Source organism: Apis mellifera, linkage group LG4, assembly GCF_003254395.2.
Source record: "Apis mellifera strain DH4 linkage group LG4, Amel_HAv3.1, whole genome shotgun sequence".
Lineage (NCBI taxonomy): Eukaryota > Metazoa > Arthropoda > Insecta > Hymenoptera > Apidae > Apis > Apis mellifera.
Genome location: NC_037641.1, coordinates 12,175,192 through 12,192,433, shown reverse-complemented (window position 1 = coordinate 12,192,433; position 17,242 = coordinate 12,175,192). Strand labels below are relative to the sequence as shown.

General features: G+C 36.9%; 3 protein-coding genes across 9 annotated transcripts in view; 1 reads left to right on the top strand and 2 right to left on the bottom strand.

The window, feature by feature from the left end:
* Nucleotides 1-5,736, bottom strand: part of LOC408779 (short stop) — a 75,837-nt gene extending 70,101 nt beyond the window's left edge. For all 4 annotated transcript variants that reach the window (XM_016911620.2, XM_026440300.1, XM_026440308.1 and 1 more), the window contains exons 1-2: nt 5,470-5,736; nt 3,168-4,122 (exon numbers count right to left, since the gene is read on the bottom strand). In XM_016911620.2, the coding sequence (XP_016767109.2) occupies nt 3,168-3,270 (103 nt within the window). In that variant the 5' untranslated portion in view covers nt 3,271-4,122; nt 5,470-5,736. The remainder of the gene's footprint in view (nt 1-3,167; nt 4,123-5,469) is intronic.
* A 366-nt stretch (nt 5,737-6,102) lies between these two features.
* LOC726602 (centrosomal protein of 89 kDa) lies at nt 6,103-9,372 on the bottom strand. 3 transcript variants are annotated; one of them, XR_001702660.2, is made up of 8 exons: nt 8,880-9,372; nt 8,485-8,764; nt 7,819-8,414; nt 7,230-7,717; nt 6,895-7,147; nt 6,567-6,826; nt 6,283-6,458; nt 6,103-6,204 (listed from the first exon to the last, which is right to left on the bottom strand). XR_001702660.2 is itself a non-coding variant. In XM_016911622.2 (7 exons), exons 1-6 carry the CDS (start codon nt 8,919-8,921, stop codon nt 6,572-6,574), a joined length of 1,914 nt encoding a protein of 637 aa, XP_016767111.1. In that variant the 5' UTR covers nt 8,922-9,372; the 3' UTR covers nt 6,103-6,458; nt 6,567-6,571. The 3 variants fall into 3 exon arrangements, 1 of the variants encoding a protein (XP_016767111.1); XR_001702659.2 differs by having other exon boundaries at nt 6,283-6,826; XM_016911622.2 differs by having other exon boundaries at nt 6,103-6,458.
* Nucleotides 9,373-10,531: 1,159 nt separating this feature from the next.
* Nucleotides 10,532-13,316, top strand: LOC409143 (venom serine protease 34). Of its 2 annotated transcripts, none has more exons than XM_026440271.1 (8): nt 10,532-10,692; nt 10,981-11,192; nt 11,259-11,480; nt 11,957-12,155; nt 12,232-12,429; nt 12,496-12,647; nt 12,728-12,881; nt 12,963-13,316. In XM_026440271.1, exons 1-8 carry the CDS (start codon nt 10,644-10,646, stop codon nt 12,986-12,988), a joined length of 1,212 nt encoding a protein of 403 aa, XP_026296056.1. In that variant the 5' UTR covers nt 10,532-10,643; the 3' UTR covers nt 12,989-13,316. The 2 variants fall into 2 exon arrangements, with proteins under 2 accessions (XP_026296056.1, XP_392669.1); XM_392669.6 differs by having other exon boundaries at nt 10,533-10,692; nt 10,975-11,192.
* The last annotated feature ends 3,926 nt before the right edge of the window (nt 13,317-17,242 follow it).

Genomic DNA, 17,242 nt, shown 5'->3' with positions numbered 1-17,242 from the left:
CGATTTATATTTTTTTTCAACATTCGATCCGATCGACAAGAATTAAATATTAGCTATTGTTTCAAGAAAAGCTTTATTGATAAATAATCTAGCGGAACGATTGAAAAATAATCTCGAACGGCGCAAATTTTTATTTTATCTTCTAATTTCCACTTTTCGTATCAATTTTAAAACATTCCATTTGAATTTTAGAAATTATGCGTATCCCGTTATCCGATATTTCGAACAATTGTACATGAATTTAAACGGTTTTTCTGGTTCGTCCGGGACTGTGACCAAGTTGAAAAGAATGTAATTTCTGGCAAGATGGTCGGTTTCAGAAACACACGTACAGGTATATGAGCCAAGAGTAGTGAGAATTTCAAAAGGCGTACGGGTAAGCTTCTTAACTCACGGCTAGTAATCTCATCCTTTTTTCCCTCCTCGTTCGAAATATTCACAATTTTATTACGGTTTGACGAACCGTTTGAGGCGCCTTCGATCGACGAAGAATAATTTCCACTCTTCCAACCGTTCTATCGTAAATGTCTAATACCACATATTCGACGAAGCAGCGGTTCTTCCGACTTATGACCTAGATCCCACCGGCTATTTTTTTTTCATCTCTTATTTTTATTTTTCTCTTCTTCTCCCCGTTTTTCATTCTTCTTGCTCCCTTGGCATGCGCACACGGATTCCTAACTGTACCGCGATCGAGGCGAAGATTACTCCGCTGAAATATATATTAAAACGTGGCTCGCTGGAAAAAGAAATTTAGTTTGATCGCACGCTTCGAATCGGTCGATTGAACCCGCTTCCATCCGTTCGAAACATGGCAACGACGTTTCCCACGACGGCCCGGGACGATGAAAATAATCCTCGACGACGCGTAAGGATGATGCGCGCGACGACAAAAGAATATTCGAAAACAGGTGAGTTCGAAACAAAAAGAGGGAACTGTAAGGGAAATATTCTCAGGAGAATTAGTTTCACAAAATTAATTAAGCTCTTCCGTATATCCTTGTGACTCGAAAGAGAGAGAGAGAGAGAGAGACACAAGCTTTAACTCGACCCTTTTTACCTGGAACCCTAAAAGGCCCTCAACAAACAAAAGCGCGAGATGAGTCACCGGTGGATCTGTTCAGGTACTTCAGGTACCCCAGGACATCTAGCGAGCGGTCCGTGAAGCCTCCGTCCGTGGGCAAAGAAAACCAGTAAGCGTCGTAACAAGCCGTCGTACATATACGACAAACAGGTGCAAGAACCTGTCCAAACTATTTTCCCCTTTCAAAACTTTCGAAACTTACTACGAATGATATTTTTAGAAAAATAGTAAAATATCATCAAGCGCGTGAAATTTATTGGAAATGACTCGACCGAAACTTGTTTAAACGAGTAGTAGACAGCTTTGGAAACGAGAAGGAGGGAAAAGAGCGATGATAAAAGTAGAGAGAGAGAAAAAAAAAAGGAAGACGTTCTCGAGGCTGGGGCATCGAACCGTGACCCGAGCACCTGTTGCCGCCTCCACGCTCCTAGATTAATGCGAGCCGACCTAACCTGCCGCCGCCGCCTCCGCTCGCTCGCCGCGCCGAGTAGGCATAGTAGACTGGTATATAACCTCTCGAACCGAGATCCCGCGGACCGTGACCGCTGAAACACTGCACTGCACGCTGCACAGTGAGTTCATCGACGCGACGATCGAGTTGGTTGCTCCTCCTCTCTCGATCGCGGCACACAAGTGACTTCATTCATTCATTCGTTAAAAGTCGAATCCCGAATCTGTTCGTGTTTCTCTCGGAAACTCGGCTCAATTAATTCGGGATGAAAGAAGAAACGGCGGCGAGATTATACTTTCGTAAGAGGCAATTGAGAGAATTGGCGATACTCGATAGTACTAGACGGTTACTAGAGCATTCGTGATAGCGCACCAATAGGTCGTTATAATTAGAAACAATTATGCTCGCGTGCCTGAGATGCGATACTTCGATACCGGTTGTTGTGTATCTATGATACGAGAGTTAGACGGAGTTATGTCGATCGAACATCATTTTAACGACGCCGCGTGAAAATGGTGCGGAACTCGATGCTTTTGTGGATGTGAATCAGAGCCTGTAATTTCACGAATCGGATGTGTCCTACATGCATACGTATATATATATGTGCATATATCGTATGCGCGTAGAAGAAGATAAAAAAAAAAAAAAAAAAGGAAAAAAAAATTATCGCGGAAGATGTTTGTTTAAATCGAGTCCGATAGGAATTCGTCCGATGATTAAAGCGACGCGAAAAACGATTCGCGACGGAGGCGAGCGATAAAAAAAAATTCTCACGGTAAAATGATCGGCGAACTGCAATTCGATATTTATCGAATGGTTTCGAGTATCTATTCCTGGTCAATACCCCGCGTCGAAGGTCGACTCAAGATTACACTCGCGAACGATTCTCTCATTTCCTACATTGCAAGAATTTACAAGATGGCCAATTTACGACTCGTTATATCGTACTTTCGAAGGTACCGCGCGAAGGTATCAGTTTTCTCGAGCTGGCTCGGAGAATAGCAGATGATACGCTCGCACACCCGTTGGGCTTTACCATACTTTCCAGTTCTCACGAAACCCTTATGCGCCGATCGATATAATCGATAAAAAGGGTATTTGAAAGAGAATCATCGGGGGATATGAAGGGTCAAATAAATTTTATCAATTACAAACGTTATTATTGATTCGAATTCACGTCGCGGCGAGTCGTAAGTATCATTGATTGATATCGTCCACCTTGAGAAACGAGATTGATCGTTATTATTAATTCAAAATTCATTACGTGCTAATATTCTGGTCTATTACGCATGTACGTCGATTATAACTATACTGGTGCGGTCTCGTAAGAGACATGACAAACATCATTTGCCATTTAACGTAATTATTTCAACACATTCAACACATTCGTATATATATAATGCTCACTTTATAATTGATCGAACATTTTATTCGTGCTTATATACAGTGCTTACACTGTATAACATATAACGGAATTTATTTAAACTTTATTTTCTTTAATAAAGCAGAAAATATCCCCTAATAACATTTGTGAATCGCGTTTTAAATGAAAAGCGAAAGGTATAACGGTAGAAAATTAAATACGTAACCAGCTTATGAAAATGGAAACTAGAAAGATAGATTGACACTTACCAGCAATCCGTAAGACGGCTCTGTCAGCAGGATCGAGCTGCAGGATACTCAACGGTTTATCCTTTACCCATTCCTTCAAGCTTCCGTCCAGCTCGAACTCCATTCTCTAAAACTGTTGGTTGAAACTTCTTTTTTTTTTTTTTTACACCATATTCGTGCAACTCCTCTTTTGCTCGGCACTGTTTCACAACCACTTGGCAATTTCACAACCGCGACACACAAAGAGCTTCTAAGTATTACGTCGTTTTCGTTCAATAGAGTTCGCGAGGCAGTGGCGAATAGTGCACCGAACTAAGTCGCCGTGTTATCGACAGCAGGCATTTGGCAACTTTACACACAATATTAGACACGACATCCTCATTACCGGTCTCTTCCTTCCTTTGGATTTAGATTTCACTAATGATGTTTTCTTTTTCCTCTTTTCTCTAGTTCGAAATTAATAATTTTATAGTCGAAAATAGTTTCAGCCGAACGAAAAGCACGTGGAACCCGTATACATGCCGCGCGTTTATTTATTGTACACGACTCTGCTGTAGGGTAGAGTAACGTACCACGGCGTAGAAGTGCACGAACTGCACCGGCGTAACGGAAGGAAGAGAGGTGGCAAGGAGACGACGAACAGGGAAAGCGTACGCGATGTCTGGCGTCCTTTTGACGATACACGCTAATACGTACAACAGTTGCTTAGCCAGCAACGTAACGTGCTTCCAGCACGCCGATAATCAGCAATACTTCGTATCTTTGTCGTCAGCGGCGCTTAGGTCAAGTTAGATTTGGTTGAAAATGGACAAATCAGATTCGACTTCTCACAATTGCAGTCTTCAATTCCCGTTGTTGCTTGTATATTTTGTGCCACGAATCCAAGATTTTTCAATATTTTATTCGTCAAAATTCCTCAAATTTAATTCCATACCGTCATTACTCCTCGATACTTCTATCTTCCATTTGCAATATTCTATAAATATAAATATAAACAACATATTCTTAATTTTTTCTTTTTTCTTTCCTAAAAAATAAAATAATTATAAATCGTACAAAAATAATTGATTTTCGAAATAATTGAAATAATTAAAATACTGAAAAGCATAAACGTGCTCGAAGAAGACGAAACAAAAATCGCATAAATATTTTAGTTGCATAAATATTAAATCGAATTATTGTGGAGAAAGTAATATTTCTTGTTATATTGCGCTTTCTAAGTATGTTCGGAATATGATTAAATTTCATTTAGTAATCAAATGTTGATTGTAATAATAACAGTAACAATCAAATATAAAATTATCCTTAATTTAACTACGTTTTAAATGCATTTATCACAGTGCAAAAAATAAATCAAGAGAGATCTGATACAAAGAACCGGAAGCGGATGTGGCAACATTCAAGTCGAACTAATTCTCAGGCAACGTTAAAAAATTGAAATGTAAATTCTTCGATATATAAATCGTTTTATTTCTTTATATATATCTCTGCTAAAATTAAAGGAAATTTATGCATTGTCTGTTATTTCTTATTGATAAAATTAAACAATTATTTTTCATTCGAAATGTTCATTCTAATATTTTATTTTTTTACATGTTTAAACAGAAAATATTTTTTCAAATTTTCATGATTTTGTTTTAAATGAAAAAAATTAAAGATAATGTACTAAAAATTAAAAAACTTTAATTTACGTGTACATAATCACGAGAAATAATTTTATTCTCTATCTTCCTCATTTCTTCCGTATATGAATTTTTTGATTTAAGATAATAAAAAAAATATTTTTATACATATTTTTATTGGATAAACAGATATTGGAAACATTCTTGTCTCAAAACATTCTTGTCGAATGAAACGAAGGTGAATCTAGTTATTCTCGGGTTAAACCTAACCTAACAATTCAGGAAACGTAGCGAGAATACAGTTAGTTATTTCAGCAAAATGACACTGAACTCTTTGAGTTTGCGCATCACTAGAATGTACACGATACTCTCGTATAACGTTATCGTAAAATTTTAATGTTTCTCAAATGCGAAAGATATACGAACAATGTGATATTGCAAATTAGCGACATCTGCGAAAAACATTAGTGCAAAGTAATAAAGATAACCATTTTACCGAAAATAATAAAATGTAGTAACTATGATTCATTCGAACATATCGGTTCGAATCTTAAAACAAATGCTAATTTGACACGATACAATGTGAATAAGATAATGCATTATCTTATTCAAATTTGTATTATTAAAAATACGAATTCATTAAAATCTTTATAATATTAACAAATCGACGAAATATCGACAAATCGTACGATATGCATTACCGTTTGATCATCTGTCGAGTAAGATGCGAAAACAGGAAAAATCAATGTTCACCGGTATTCTCCTAGAGTTTCTTTGTTGGCAACGAGACAGCCCAATGCGAAGAATATCCTTTTGTGACTTTTGATACACTTTCCAACAAAAAACACTACGTACTTGTATACAGAGACATTGCATTATCACTTATCATAGCAATTTTCACGTCAGAAATACGACCCGGTTTCCGACGACGCACCTAGCAGACGACATTTTGCTTTTTAACGAACATATCCGAAGCTCCCCGAACTTCAGCGAACTACACAATAATCGGCAGCTGACGCGATTTACGAAACTACTCGATGGCTTAGTAATCACCCTATTTCTCGTGAATTAGTTAAATATAATTTTTCTCGTCATATGAATATAAATTAGTTTTATCCATATCCTATTCGGATTTCTTTTTTATCTTTTCTTTTTATTTTTTAAATATATAATTTTTCTTTTGAAATATATACTTGTGAAAATTGAAAAATAACTTTATTTTTTATAAATATTGAATTTTTATAAATATTGAAGGCAATAAAAAGGATAAATGGAAAATAAAAGGATAAACGGAAGGAATATGAATTTCAAAATATATCTTTAACAATCATATCTTATATCTGAAGAAATAATTATTTGAATATGTATCGTATTGGTGGTTGTCATACCAATACATATCAATATATTATCGATGTTCTTTAATTTATTATTAAATTCTATAAAAAAAAAAAAAGGTTAAAGCTAAAACAGGTATATTTTACATATGAATGAATGGAACGCGTCTGACATCATACCTATAACGGATGACATCAACTTTTCACTGTATGATTATTAGTCTCCACTGCCATCAGTCGTTCATACAGTGGCGTCCATACGGTAGCCTTCGTAGCCATTTGCTTCATTTGATGTCACCGCTAAATAAAGCGACTGACACGGTCGGTAAATACGAGGACGGTGTTTCGAGTAGCACCTATTCCATAATTAGATGCTTATTACGAGATTGGTTAAAAATCAATTTCAAAGTCCAATCTATTATGATCTTAATACGGATTTAATAATATGGCAATAATTTACGAACTTAATTCACGAATTTTTTGGTCCAATATTATAATTGTTTGGCTCATTTGTTGCCTGAAGTATTCGTCTTGTTAACGTATCTTGGCTAGAATATTTTTCTTTTTGTAATTTTTTAATAACGTCTTCTTGTTCTTTAATTATGTCATTTAAATGTTGAATTTTACGTTGATAATCGTGTTTCATTCGACGTACATGAAGTTCTTGTAATTTTATACGTTTTTCTACAGAATCTACCTGTTGTTTCGTACCTTTTCGAACAATCTGAAATTATAAATTACTTAATTCTTTTTTTATTTTTTTTTTATCAATAATATAAATTTTATACATACTTCTAATTGATTTTTTAAACCTTCCACCCGACTAGTAATACTTTTACCAAGACGATCCATATTTGCATTTTCTTTTTCCGTTTCACGTAAAAAGGAGAGTAATTTTTCTCTTTCCGAAACAATTCTTTCATACTCCGAAAATAATTCTTCGCAATAAGCAGTTACTTTACTTAATTTCTCTTTCAAAGAATTACGTGAAACACGAGTCGAATAAACAAGACTTTGCATTTGTTCACTTTTACGTTGCGTTCGTCTAAAATATATATTGTTATTATATATTAAAAAGAGATAGTAAGAGATGTAAATGAATAAAAAAATATAAACGAATAACTTACTTTAAAGTTGTTTCAAGATTGTTAACAAGTCCTTTCAAATGATTTCTTTCGGCTATAACCATTATAAGTTTTTTTTCATTTTCAGGTTGAATCTCCTCTATATGTTTTATATGATTACAAAGATCACGTTTTTCATTTTCATATTGGTATTTTAATTCATCCAATAATATTTTACATTCTTCAATAGCAGTAACATGAACAGTAGTAGGCACTGTTTGTTGTTCTTTATTCCTCATTTCTTCAAATTCTTTACTTAAAATTTCATATTTCCCTCGTAAATTGCTCAATTCTGATACTGTTATTGTATGCTCTTTTTTTAGAGCTTCATTGCATTTTAAAATCACTTCTATTTTTGATTCATATGACGAACGAATATCATTAGTTTCTCTTTTTATATTTAAAGTTTCCTTTTTTAAAACATCATTCTGCTTCTTTAGTAATGCGGTATTTTCAACCATTTTTTGTATTTCCTTTGTGTACCTGTCACACTATATATTTTTTTATTATAGTTATTTATATGATAATTAAATATACTTTTTATTATATATCGCATCATATGTATAATCTTATATTATTTATAATTATTTACCTCTGATTTCAATTCTTCTACTTCTTTATGCATAATTTCATTTTCTGTAAGAATTTGTTTACATCTATTACTAAAATCAGCCATTTCCTGTTCATACATATATATAAGTTCTTGTTTTTCCAATAAATTTTCTTGATAAGCATTTAAAAGTGGACCTAATGCATGAAAATTGATATTTCCCCAAATTCTTGAATCATATTTTTTTTCATTGTTACCATTATTAGATGCAGAAATATTTTCATGTTTTCGGTCTCCTAATTTGTCTTGGTATCTTTCTAATTCAGCATTTAACTGATATACAATTGTTTTTAAAAGCGTAATATCCTCATTCGATTGGATCTTTTCTGTTTCAAGTTGTTTATTTTGTTTGAGTAAATTAATTTTTGCTCCTTCTAATTCTTGAACCATCTGTATCAATGCCTCATAATGTAAACATAATTTTTTATATTCCAATTCCCTTTGCTCTAAAATATTATTTAATTTTTGGCATTCTTCTTGAATGTTTTTGTAACATTTTTCCAATTTATGATATTCATTAACTACTTTTAATGTTTCCTTTGAAACATACTTATCTTTTAATCTTGATAAAATAATACCTAGAAAAATATATAATTTTTATTATCCCTTATTCAAATAAAAACTGATCTTATATCGCATATAAATTACCCGAATCTGCATCATCCTTGTCAAACAATATTTTTTGAGAATTATTCTCTTCGGTTAATTTTTTACTTCTTTCATGTTCATATACTTTACTTTTTCTTTTCGAAAGTACTTCATCCTCATGATTTTTTATATCATTATCATTATCAGTTACGCATAGATCTGATAGATTCTTATGCGCTTTAAGCGCATGTTTTGTCTTTGAAATATGTCTGCGACGATATACTGGTGTAAAACTTGTATCTTGATTGCTTTTAACACTTGTTGCTCTTCTGTGACTGTGCTATTGTGTATAAAAAAAAAGCGAGGTTAACATCATTCGAAAAACTTACATAACCTCTCGTTTCATTTACAAATGTAATATATAATATATTTATATTAAACGTAATAATAATTACCTTTTTTCTCTCTTGTTCAATACTAGTACTAACACTGGCCATTGCTTTTTCTTTTTTTATAGTTTAAGATATAGCTTATAAAAATCATTCATTCGAAACTAATCAAAATATTTAAATTAGTGAATAAATTAACCAACTTCGCACAGTAATGGTACCATAAATTCACTTAAACAAAATATGCATAAATATATTTGTATACCACTGCATATTTTTATTAATTTCCACATTTGTATCCTATTCATCGTCATAGTAACTAGATACTTACTTAATATACTAATACTAGATGGCGTTTAATTCAATTTTCAGTTCTATTCTAATCCTATCTGTTTTTATCTTTCTTCTTATTTACTGAAGCGATTTCGAAGGTATAAAATTCGAAAAAAACAAGTAGATTACAATTGATGTTTTTCGTCTTCATTTCAAAGTGATTATTTCAATAAAATATTTTCTAATAAAATTATTATATAATAATAATATATTATTGATGAAAACTTTGTATATAACGAAAATATATTTTTTGTATATTTATCAAATGTAATAATGTAATAAATGTAATTAATGTAAATAAATTAACTTGCTAAAACTGAATAATGATTTTTTTTTTTTTTAATAATAGTAATATCGTTCTTGATTATTTGAAAAATCACCTATATCTTACCTATATCTCTTCCGATTAAAAAAAGAAAATATTACAAGAAAAATGTTTTTGGCTAAACAGTTGTTTTAATTTATATTAATATTATCAACTTTTTAATCGCTATCAATAACATTTACGTGCATTAATGTAATTTTTTCAAAAAAATAGAAACAGAAAAATGGAAATTAGCAATGATTGATAGTAAAATATTCATATCTTTTTTTTATACATTTTTTTACTTTTTAAAAAATTATAATATTTATAATAATGCATAAAATTGTTATTGAAAAGGTTATTGAAAAGTCGATAATAATCAAGTATACACACATGTGTATACGCATATGCGTGTAACAGGGGTATATACACGTAAGTAAAAAAAAAAAAAAGAAAAAAAATTTTAATTACTTTTGCATGATTAATAATGATATCATAACGTTTATTATTTAATCAATTTTCTACACAAATATCTATAACGAGATTATAATCGAAGAATACTTGCAAGAGATAAATTTTCATTGTAATTTAATGAATTTATGTTATATTAAAAAATAAAATATTTTTTGAAATTTTTCAAAAATAAATTAAGAAGCAGTAATTACTTTATCGAATTATTGATATTAATATTTTTTAATTATTGATCGACATTGTTGAATCCCGTATCTTTTATAATTTCCAATTAAAAATTTATAAGATATGTACAGATATCTTATATATATGTTTGTTATGAAATCTAATCTAACGTGAATAATCGTTTTAATCTTCGAAATGATTATTATCACTTAATTAAAAAGACAGGAATAGAGAATGCGCGCGCCGAAATATCAACAACAACCAGAGATTTTTCGTTCGTAGAATAATTTTTTCGTAGCGTAATAATCGTTGCGAAAATATCATTATAGGTATTTACTATCGTTAAATCCATTTTTATTCTCGAGGTTGCAACTTACCTTTGATAACACGGCCGGTGTAATGATAATACACACCGGTGAAATTATATAGCTTTTCGTCTTCGCGGCTATGGATAAAAACCTCGAAACGTGGGCGAAGGCGAGCATATGGTCGTTACAGTGCTTTCGAAATTTTTCCCAACAAAAGCGTAGAATAGAAATATTATCGATCGAAGAATTATGGCTCTCGTAAACAATATCACAACGTTTCGCGATATTGTGAGAAAAGGTACATATGAATTAAAAAATTAAAAAAAATTAAAATTAAAATTAAACAATTTTCAACGAGCAATTCTGAAGAAACTATATATATATACTCACCTAAGTACAAATTAATACTTCTTATCGTATGTTTTATTATATCGTATATATATATAAATAGAATACGTAGATTACAATTCTCGATCACGAGAATTTTTAAATTCTGTTCCGATGATTAATAATCCACGTGATGTAATTTTCTTTCGATTATTATTTTCGAGGAAAATCTTTTTCTTTTTTTCCCCCCAAGTTACAGCGGCTTTATTGATATTCTACGGATCTATCATGCTTTCGGCGAAATTGATCGAGGGGCAGTGCAACTATAATCAAAATCTAATACCCGGTACCACGTATTACATCTACAACCCGAATTACCCGTACTCTTATCGTGGATCAGAGTCATGCGTGTGGACAGTCAGCAGCGACTATCGAGTGAATTTGACTTGCACCGACTTCGAGATACCATGGGTAAGAGGGGAAAATTTTGTATCCGATTTAATTTTAAAAAAATAACAAATTCTCTCTCTCTCTTAGAGTTACAACTGCTTTCAAGACAGTTTAACCGTGCAAATCAATTCGACTACCTCGCATCGTTATTGCGGCGACGGAGGGTTCAACGTCGTATCCTCGTCGAACTCGATGGTCGTGACGCTGTCCTCGCCTATATGGTCGCAGGGCGGCCGCTTCCTCTGCGAGATTCGGGCCGTGAAGAGGCCGCAAGATTCCACCAATTGCCAGTGCGGATGGAACAATCCCGTGCGTATATCCCCACCCCTCGATCGTATATTTCGTATGTAACGTAGATTAAGTAGATTCTCGTTAATAATATTCGTTTCTAAATTCCGTCGATAAATTATCGATCGGTACAATTTTTCTTTACCGAGGATCATGGGAGGAACCGACACGGGGGTGAACGGATTCTAATTAATAATATTCGTTTTTAAATTCCGTCGATAATTTATCGATCGGTACAATTTTTCTTCACAATCGCTTAGTCGAGAATCGTGAGAGGAGCCGACACGAGGGTGAACGTGGATTACGATTCTCGTTAATAATATTCGTTTTTAAATTCCGTCGATAATTTATCGATCGGTACAATTTTTCTTTTTATCGAGAATCGTGGGAGGAACCGACACGAGGGTGAACGTAAAATACGATTCTAATTAATGATATTCGTTTTTAAATTCCGTCGATAATTTATCGATCGGTACAATTTTTCTTCACAATCTTAGTCGAGGATCGTGGGAGGAATGGACACGGGGGTGAACGAGTTCCCAATGATGGCAGGGATCGTGGACGCTGACGAGCGCGCAGTATTTTGCGGATCCACTATAATATCCGTGAGATACGTGTTGACAGCTGCCCATTGCATGACGAACAGGAATTATACGAGATTAGGCGTGTTGGTCGGCGACCACGATATAAGTTCGGGTAAATAATTATATTTAATATCATTGAATATTTAATAATCGGAAGGTGCAAATTTGATTGAACATTCGTAACGAAGGGACGGACACGAACGCGACCATGCTCTATCGAGTCAAGAAAGTGATCGTGCATCCGAATTACGCCCACGACAATTTCAACGACGTAGCCCTCTTGAAAACGAGGACGAAAATGGAATTTGGAAACGAGGTTGGCCCGGCCTGTCTACCGTTCCAACACTCGCCCGACACTTTTGCCGGCTCCTTCGTTCAATTGTTGGGTAAATAAATATATATTAATAAAAAATATCACCATTTATTTTAACATTATATGTATTGGAAACAAGGTTGGGGCACTACGAGTTTCGGTGGCCCGCCCTCTGACATTTTGCAGAAAGTTACGGTGAGCGTGCTCACGAACCTTCAATGTACCAAATTTTATCCGGATTTAACGCCTCAACAGATGTGTACCTACGCGAAGGACAAGGACGCGTGTCAGGTAAATACGATAAAATTTTCTAGAGAAAAAAAAAATATATATATAACAAAATTTCGAGATTTCGTGATTCGATTGAACAGATGGATAGCGGGGGGCCGGTTCTCTGGCAAAATCCCACGACCAAGCGTTTCGTGCTGGTGGGAATCATCAGTATGGGTATCGGTTGTGGCGACACCGCTGGTGTAAATACCAGAGTCGGTGCTTACATAGACTGGATTGTCTCAGAAACTGCAGGTTCGAATTGTATATATATATTTATATATATATATATATATTGTGTAAATGGAAAATTTTTGTATTCGATTTTTATTCCAGATTCCACGTACTGCATCATCGAATAAGGCGGTTCGATCGTTTCGACTCGATTCGACGCGTCACCACGACGGATAGCCAATTTCGTTTCGTTAATTTTGTCGACGAAGCAATTTGCACTTTTTTTCTTTTTTTTTTAACAAGCAAATTCTTCGTAGAAAGATTCGACAAATACGTAGAAAGAAATGTATTTTTATATTCGTTATAACCAAACGGATTGGAATCCGTCATAAATTTCGACGAGCGTCGAGTTTAGAGACGACAAACGATTTTTATGGAGAAAAATCGAAGATCGAATTCAATCAGTTTTTTATCCCAAATAATATAATATATATATATATCGTTAGCAATATGTTACGATGCGTTGTTCAATTTCTATCATTTCGTATCATTCCTCCAGGATTTTCCCTCTCTCTCCCTCCGCCTCTTACCCTCCCCTCCGCCCTCCCCTCCATCTCTTTCGCTAATATTATTTGATGTTTACGTAAGAATGTTCGAACAGCGACGCCGAAGCGTCTGTCTCTTGTAACGTGTTCGCGAATCGATCGTTAAAACTGATTCTATTCATACGAAACCTATTTTTATCGGCATAGGCGAAATACCTAGATTGTTCGAGCGAGATTTCCAGCGATATTAGATCGCAGCGAATCGATAGCGAGTCAAAGAAAGGGTACAAAGAGTGTATCGATACGAATGTATAAGAATGAGAATGAAGATAAATAAAAAAAAAAAAAAAGAAATACGTAAGCGTAGAAGAAGAAAAAAAAAAGAAAAAAATTTTCCGACGAAACGAAAATCGCGTGCCCGAATATTCGACGAGAAATTCCTATCGCATGCAGATTTCGTGGCCGTAAGCGGAATTAATCCACGAGGAAGTCGCATATTTTCATACACGGCCATAACTGAAACTGATTGCGCAATGCGATTTCTCATTTTACGACACACGACGTCGTGTGGCTCGTGGCCCAAGATAGCAAAATCGAATGGCCAACGATCGGCCGATTCTTCGTCCGAGATTCTCTTCGTCCTTTGAAAGCCGTCCGTTAAAAAACGCATACGCAAATGAGTTGAAATTAACCGGGCGTAAACAACGTCTCTCATTATTAATAAATTGGTGAATGGGAGGATGTGACGCGAGACACGGTTCACCGGGAGGGAATACACACAATTACGTCGAATCGAAGCGAATACGTATAATAACGCCCTCTGTTTACCTTCGTTGCAACGTTCGACGTAAACGTAAAAATTTGGTTGGAAGAAATTGGTTCGGGAAATTGGTTCCACGTTAAACGCGGGGATCAATGTTTTAGACACATTCGTCTAAAACGGCCGTCGCTTCGTCGGGTTTCTCGGGGTTCACTATAAATAGATGACAAGAAAAGGGGGGAATTAATCAGGCTTACCGAATGGTAATTCGTGTCACAATTGCGTACGATCGCGCAAAATCAGTCGTATCGCCGTTCACGGGAGAGGTATTTATTAAACAAATTGATTTCTTCGCCGCGGTTCGACACGATCTGCCCTTGACACGGTTATTGAGTCGATGATAGTTCTCATAAACGGGGTACCCTAGTTGTCTTTTGCACGAGTATCTGGTGCCGGCTTATGAAAATTTTCAATCCCCCCCCCCCTCCCCGCCCGTCACGCGCGATATTCATCACGCGTGTACAATTTCTCGTTTGTCATTCGCGATCAATTCGATATTATACCGCATTCGATTGTACACAGTTTCTCAGTAGAGTCGTCCGATACGAATCGGACAACATCGGGAACAACAGTTTCTTGAAAAATGGATCAATGGCGAGCACGGATTAGTAAAATTGGTGGAAACTGTGCCAAAGGGAGGAGGAGGGGTCAAAGCGACGATAAAAATCGCGATTGCGATACGTTTCGACGAGGTACGAGGACGTACGTAACGCGTTTCCATTCTCGGTTTCCATTCATCTTGGACGAGGATTTAACCTGTCGTTAAACGACCACCTGACCTTAGCTAACGATCGGAGAGGAGAAGAGTCGTCAGAGGGAGGTGGATAGATAGATTCGAAGGTCAGTAAAAGCGCAAATACGCCAATCCGGTAGAGAGACGGTCGATCAGAGTTGGCAGCGCCAGACGTTCGTCGAGGGAAAGTAGGGAAGGATGTAAGGCGAATTCTATTTGTGCGAGGAGGCGAGGAAAGTGGAGATCGTTGGCCAATCGAGGGAAACGAAAATGGCGGGGGATTGGCTGCGACGAAGATCGATGCGCAACGAGGCGCGCGCGCGCCTGCTCCTTCGCTCCACATTTCTTCGCTCTTCCCTTCCGCGCGACACGCTACCGCGTTACGCGTTAAACCATAATACCCGTCGAGCACGAAAAACAACGAAGGGCAAGGAAAAAGAGGAGAAGAGAGGGGCTAGCTTGCGTCGAGGAGCTAGCTAGCTCGCGTTTCGACTCGGGAGGATACGTTGTCCCTGCGTGTACGACGCGATAGAAGAGGGGGGGATAGGTAGATCGCCTCTCTTCCCTCCCTCTCCCCCTTCCACTGTGTCCTCTCTCGATTTTCCTCCCCGAGGAAGTCGGCCAGTGGAATCTCGGCCGATACAAACGCGTGGAACGGCATCTAGTTGGCAGGGAAGCGCGTCGAGTGGACAGTTGGGAGTCGGAAGAGAGCGTATGCGCCATATGTACATAATTACCACGGGCCAATCGGGGATTGAAAGCGGTGCACAAGTTTGTCGTAGCGTCGAAGCTCCAGGGTCTGGCTCGTCCCGTTGGTTCCCTCGCGTGCGTGCATAAGCGCGCGCGCACACACAGCCGCGCAACGGTGGTTCAGTTGGTTATTGACGTTCGTGTGCACGGGGCGCGTTGCTAGACTCTGTTCAACCACACTCTGTTCGAAAGTCGGGAACGGTAGCGAAAGGGAAAGAGGGAATTGGCGCGTGGGTATCTTTCGCTCGCTTTCCAAGATCCCGAGAGAGGAAACCGGATACCGAGGAGAAGAGAGAAGAAGGAGAGAAAATAACCACTTCGGGGCCGGGAAAAAAAAGGAGAGACGAGTGACTGTGATCGCCGCCCGGAAAAAAATATCCGAGCGAGGCAGAGAGAGGCTGTTGCGAAACCGAGCTACATGGCTCCGAAAATTATTCCTTCTTTCCACCGTCCACGCGCTCTTTGCTATCCGATACGTTCGAGCGAGCATCGCCGGTTCGATCAACCGAAGGGGACCTCCAAATAATTCTCCGAATAATTCTTGAATTGATTTTCGATTCGTCGAGGCGAAGAAAGAGGGAAGTCCATCCGGATTTCGATTTTTTCCGACCTTCCGCGCTGTGTTGAATCGCATCTTGAACACGATACGACACGAGAGTGGACACGGGAGTAGGGACGACCGTGCGGCAAAGGGAAAGCGTAAAGGGAGAGCATAAAGAAGGAAGAGAGTGCAAAGGCATGACGAGCATGACGAGCATGCGAACGATGCCGCCCGTTTAACGAATCGTTGTTTATAATATTTTGTTACACGGTTGGAAAAACTGCTCTCTCTATACCGATCCAAGCTTATGTCACACGGAAGACGAAAGAGGAGAAAAGCGACGAGAGAGGAAGAACGTGACGCAGTGAAAAAGGAGAGGACGGAAAATCGGGGATGCGTGTTACAGGACAATAATCGTGACAACAGCGTTAATCGTGAAACGTGAGCTTCCTTCGATTCCTTCGAGTTGTTAAAGTGATTAAATCTCTCTTTTCGCGTGGCTGGACCGCGAGTCGTCGACGCATCGTCCATCCTCTCTCCAACGATTTCGATGCTTTGTTTTCGCGAACTAATGTTCACGCTTGTACGAACAGAAACCTTTTTAACGCGCGATCGACGTGCACGCGTCACGCTTCTTCTTCGGTCACCCCCTCCTCGCCCCCTTTCTCTCGTCTGATTTCGTACATTTCGAAATTCGCGTTCGTCCTTTTTCCCATCTCTTTCCGTTCCGTGTTATAATAATAATAATATTCGCAAAACAAAAACAAATCGCGCCCTACGTACGACGATTTTATAACAATAATAACAACAACAACAATAATACGATCTATCGATTAAATTAGTCTTCTCTCAGAGACGAATATATGTGTATATATATATTTGAATCGTCGAGTTGCAATTCCCGCTCGGATTATCCTTCTGCCTGGTAGAAACATCGCGCGAGGTTTTTCGCGACGAGCCACGAGGCTCGTTTTTCAACCGTTTTTTTCAAACGAGGCGTCGCGATACCGCGTCGATCGATGCTGAGAAAAAACACAATTTTTCACGACGTAA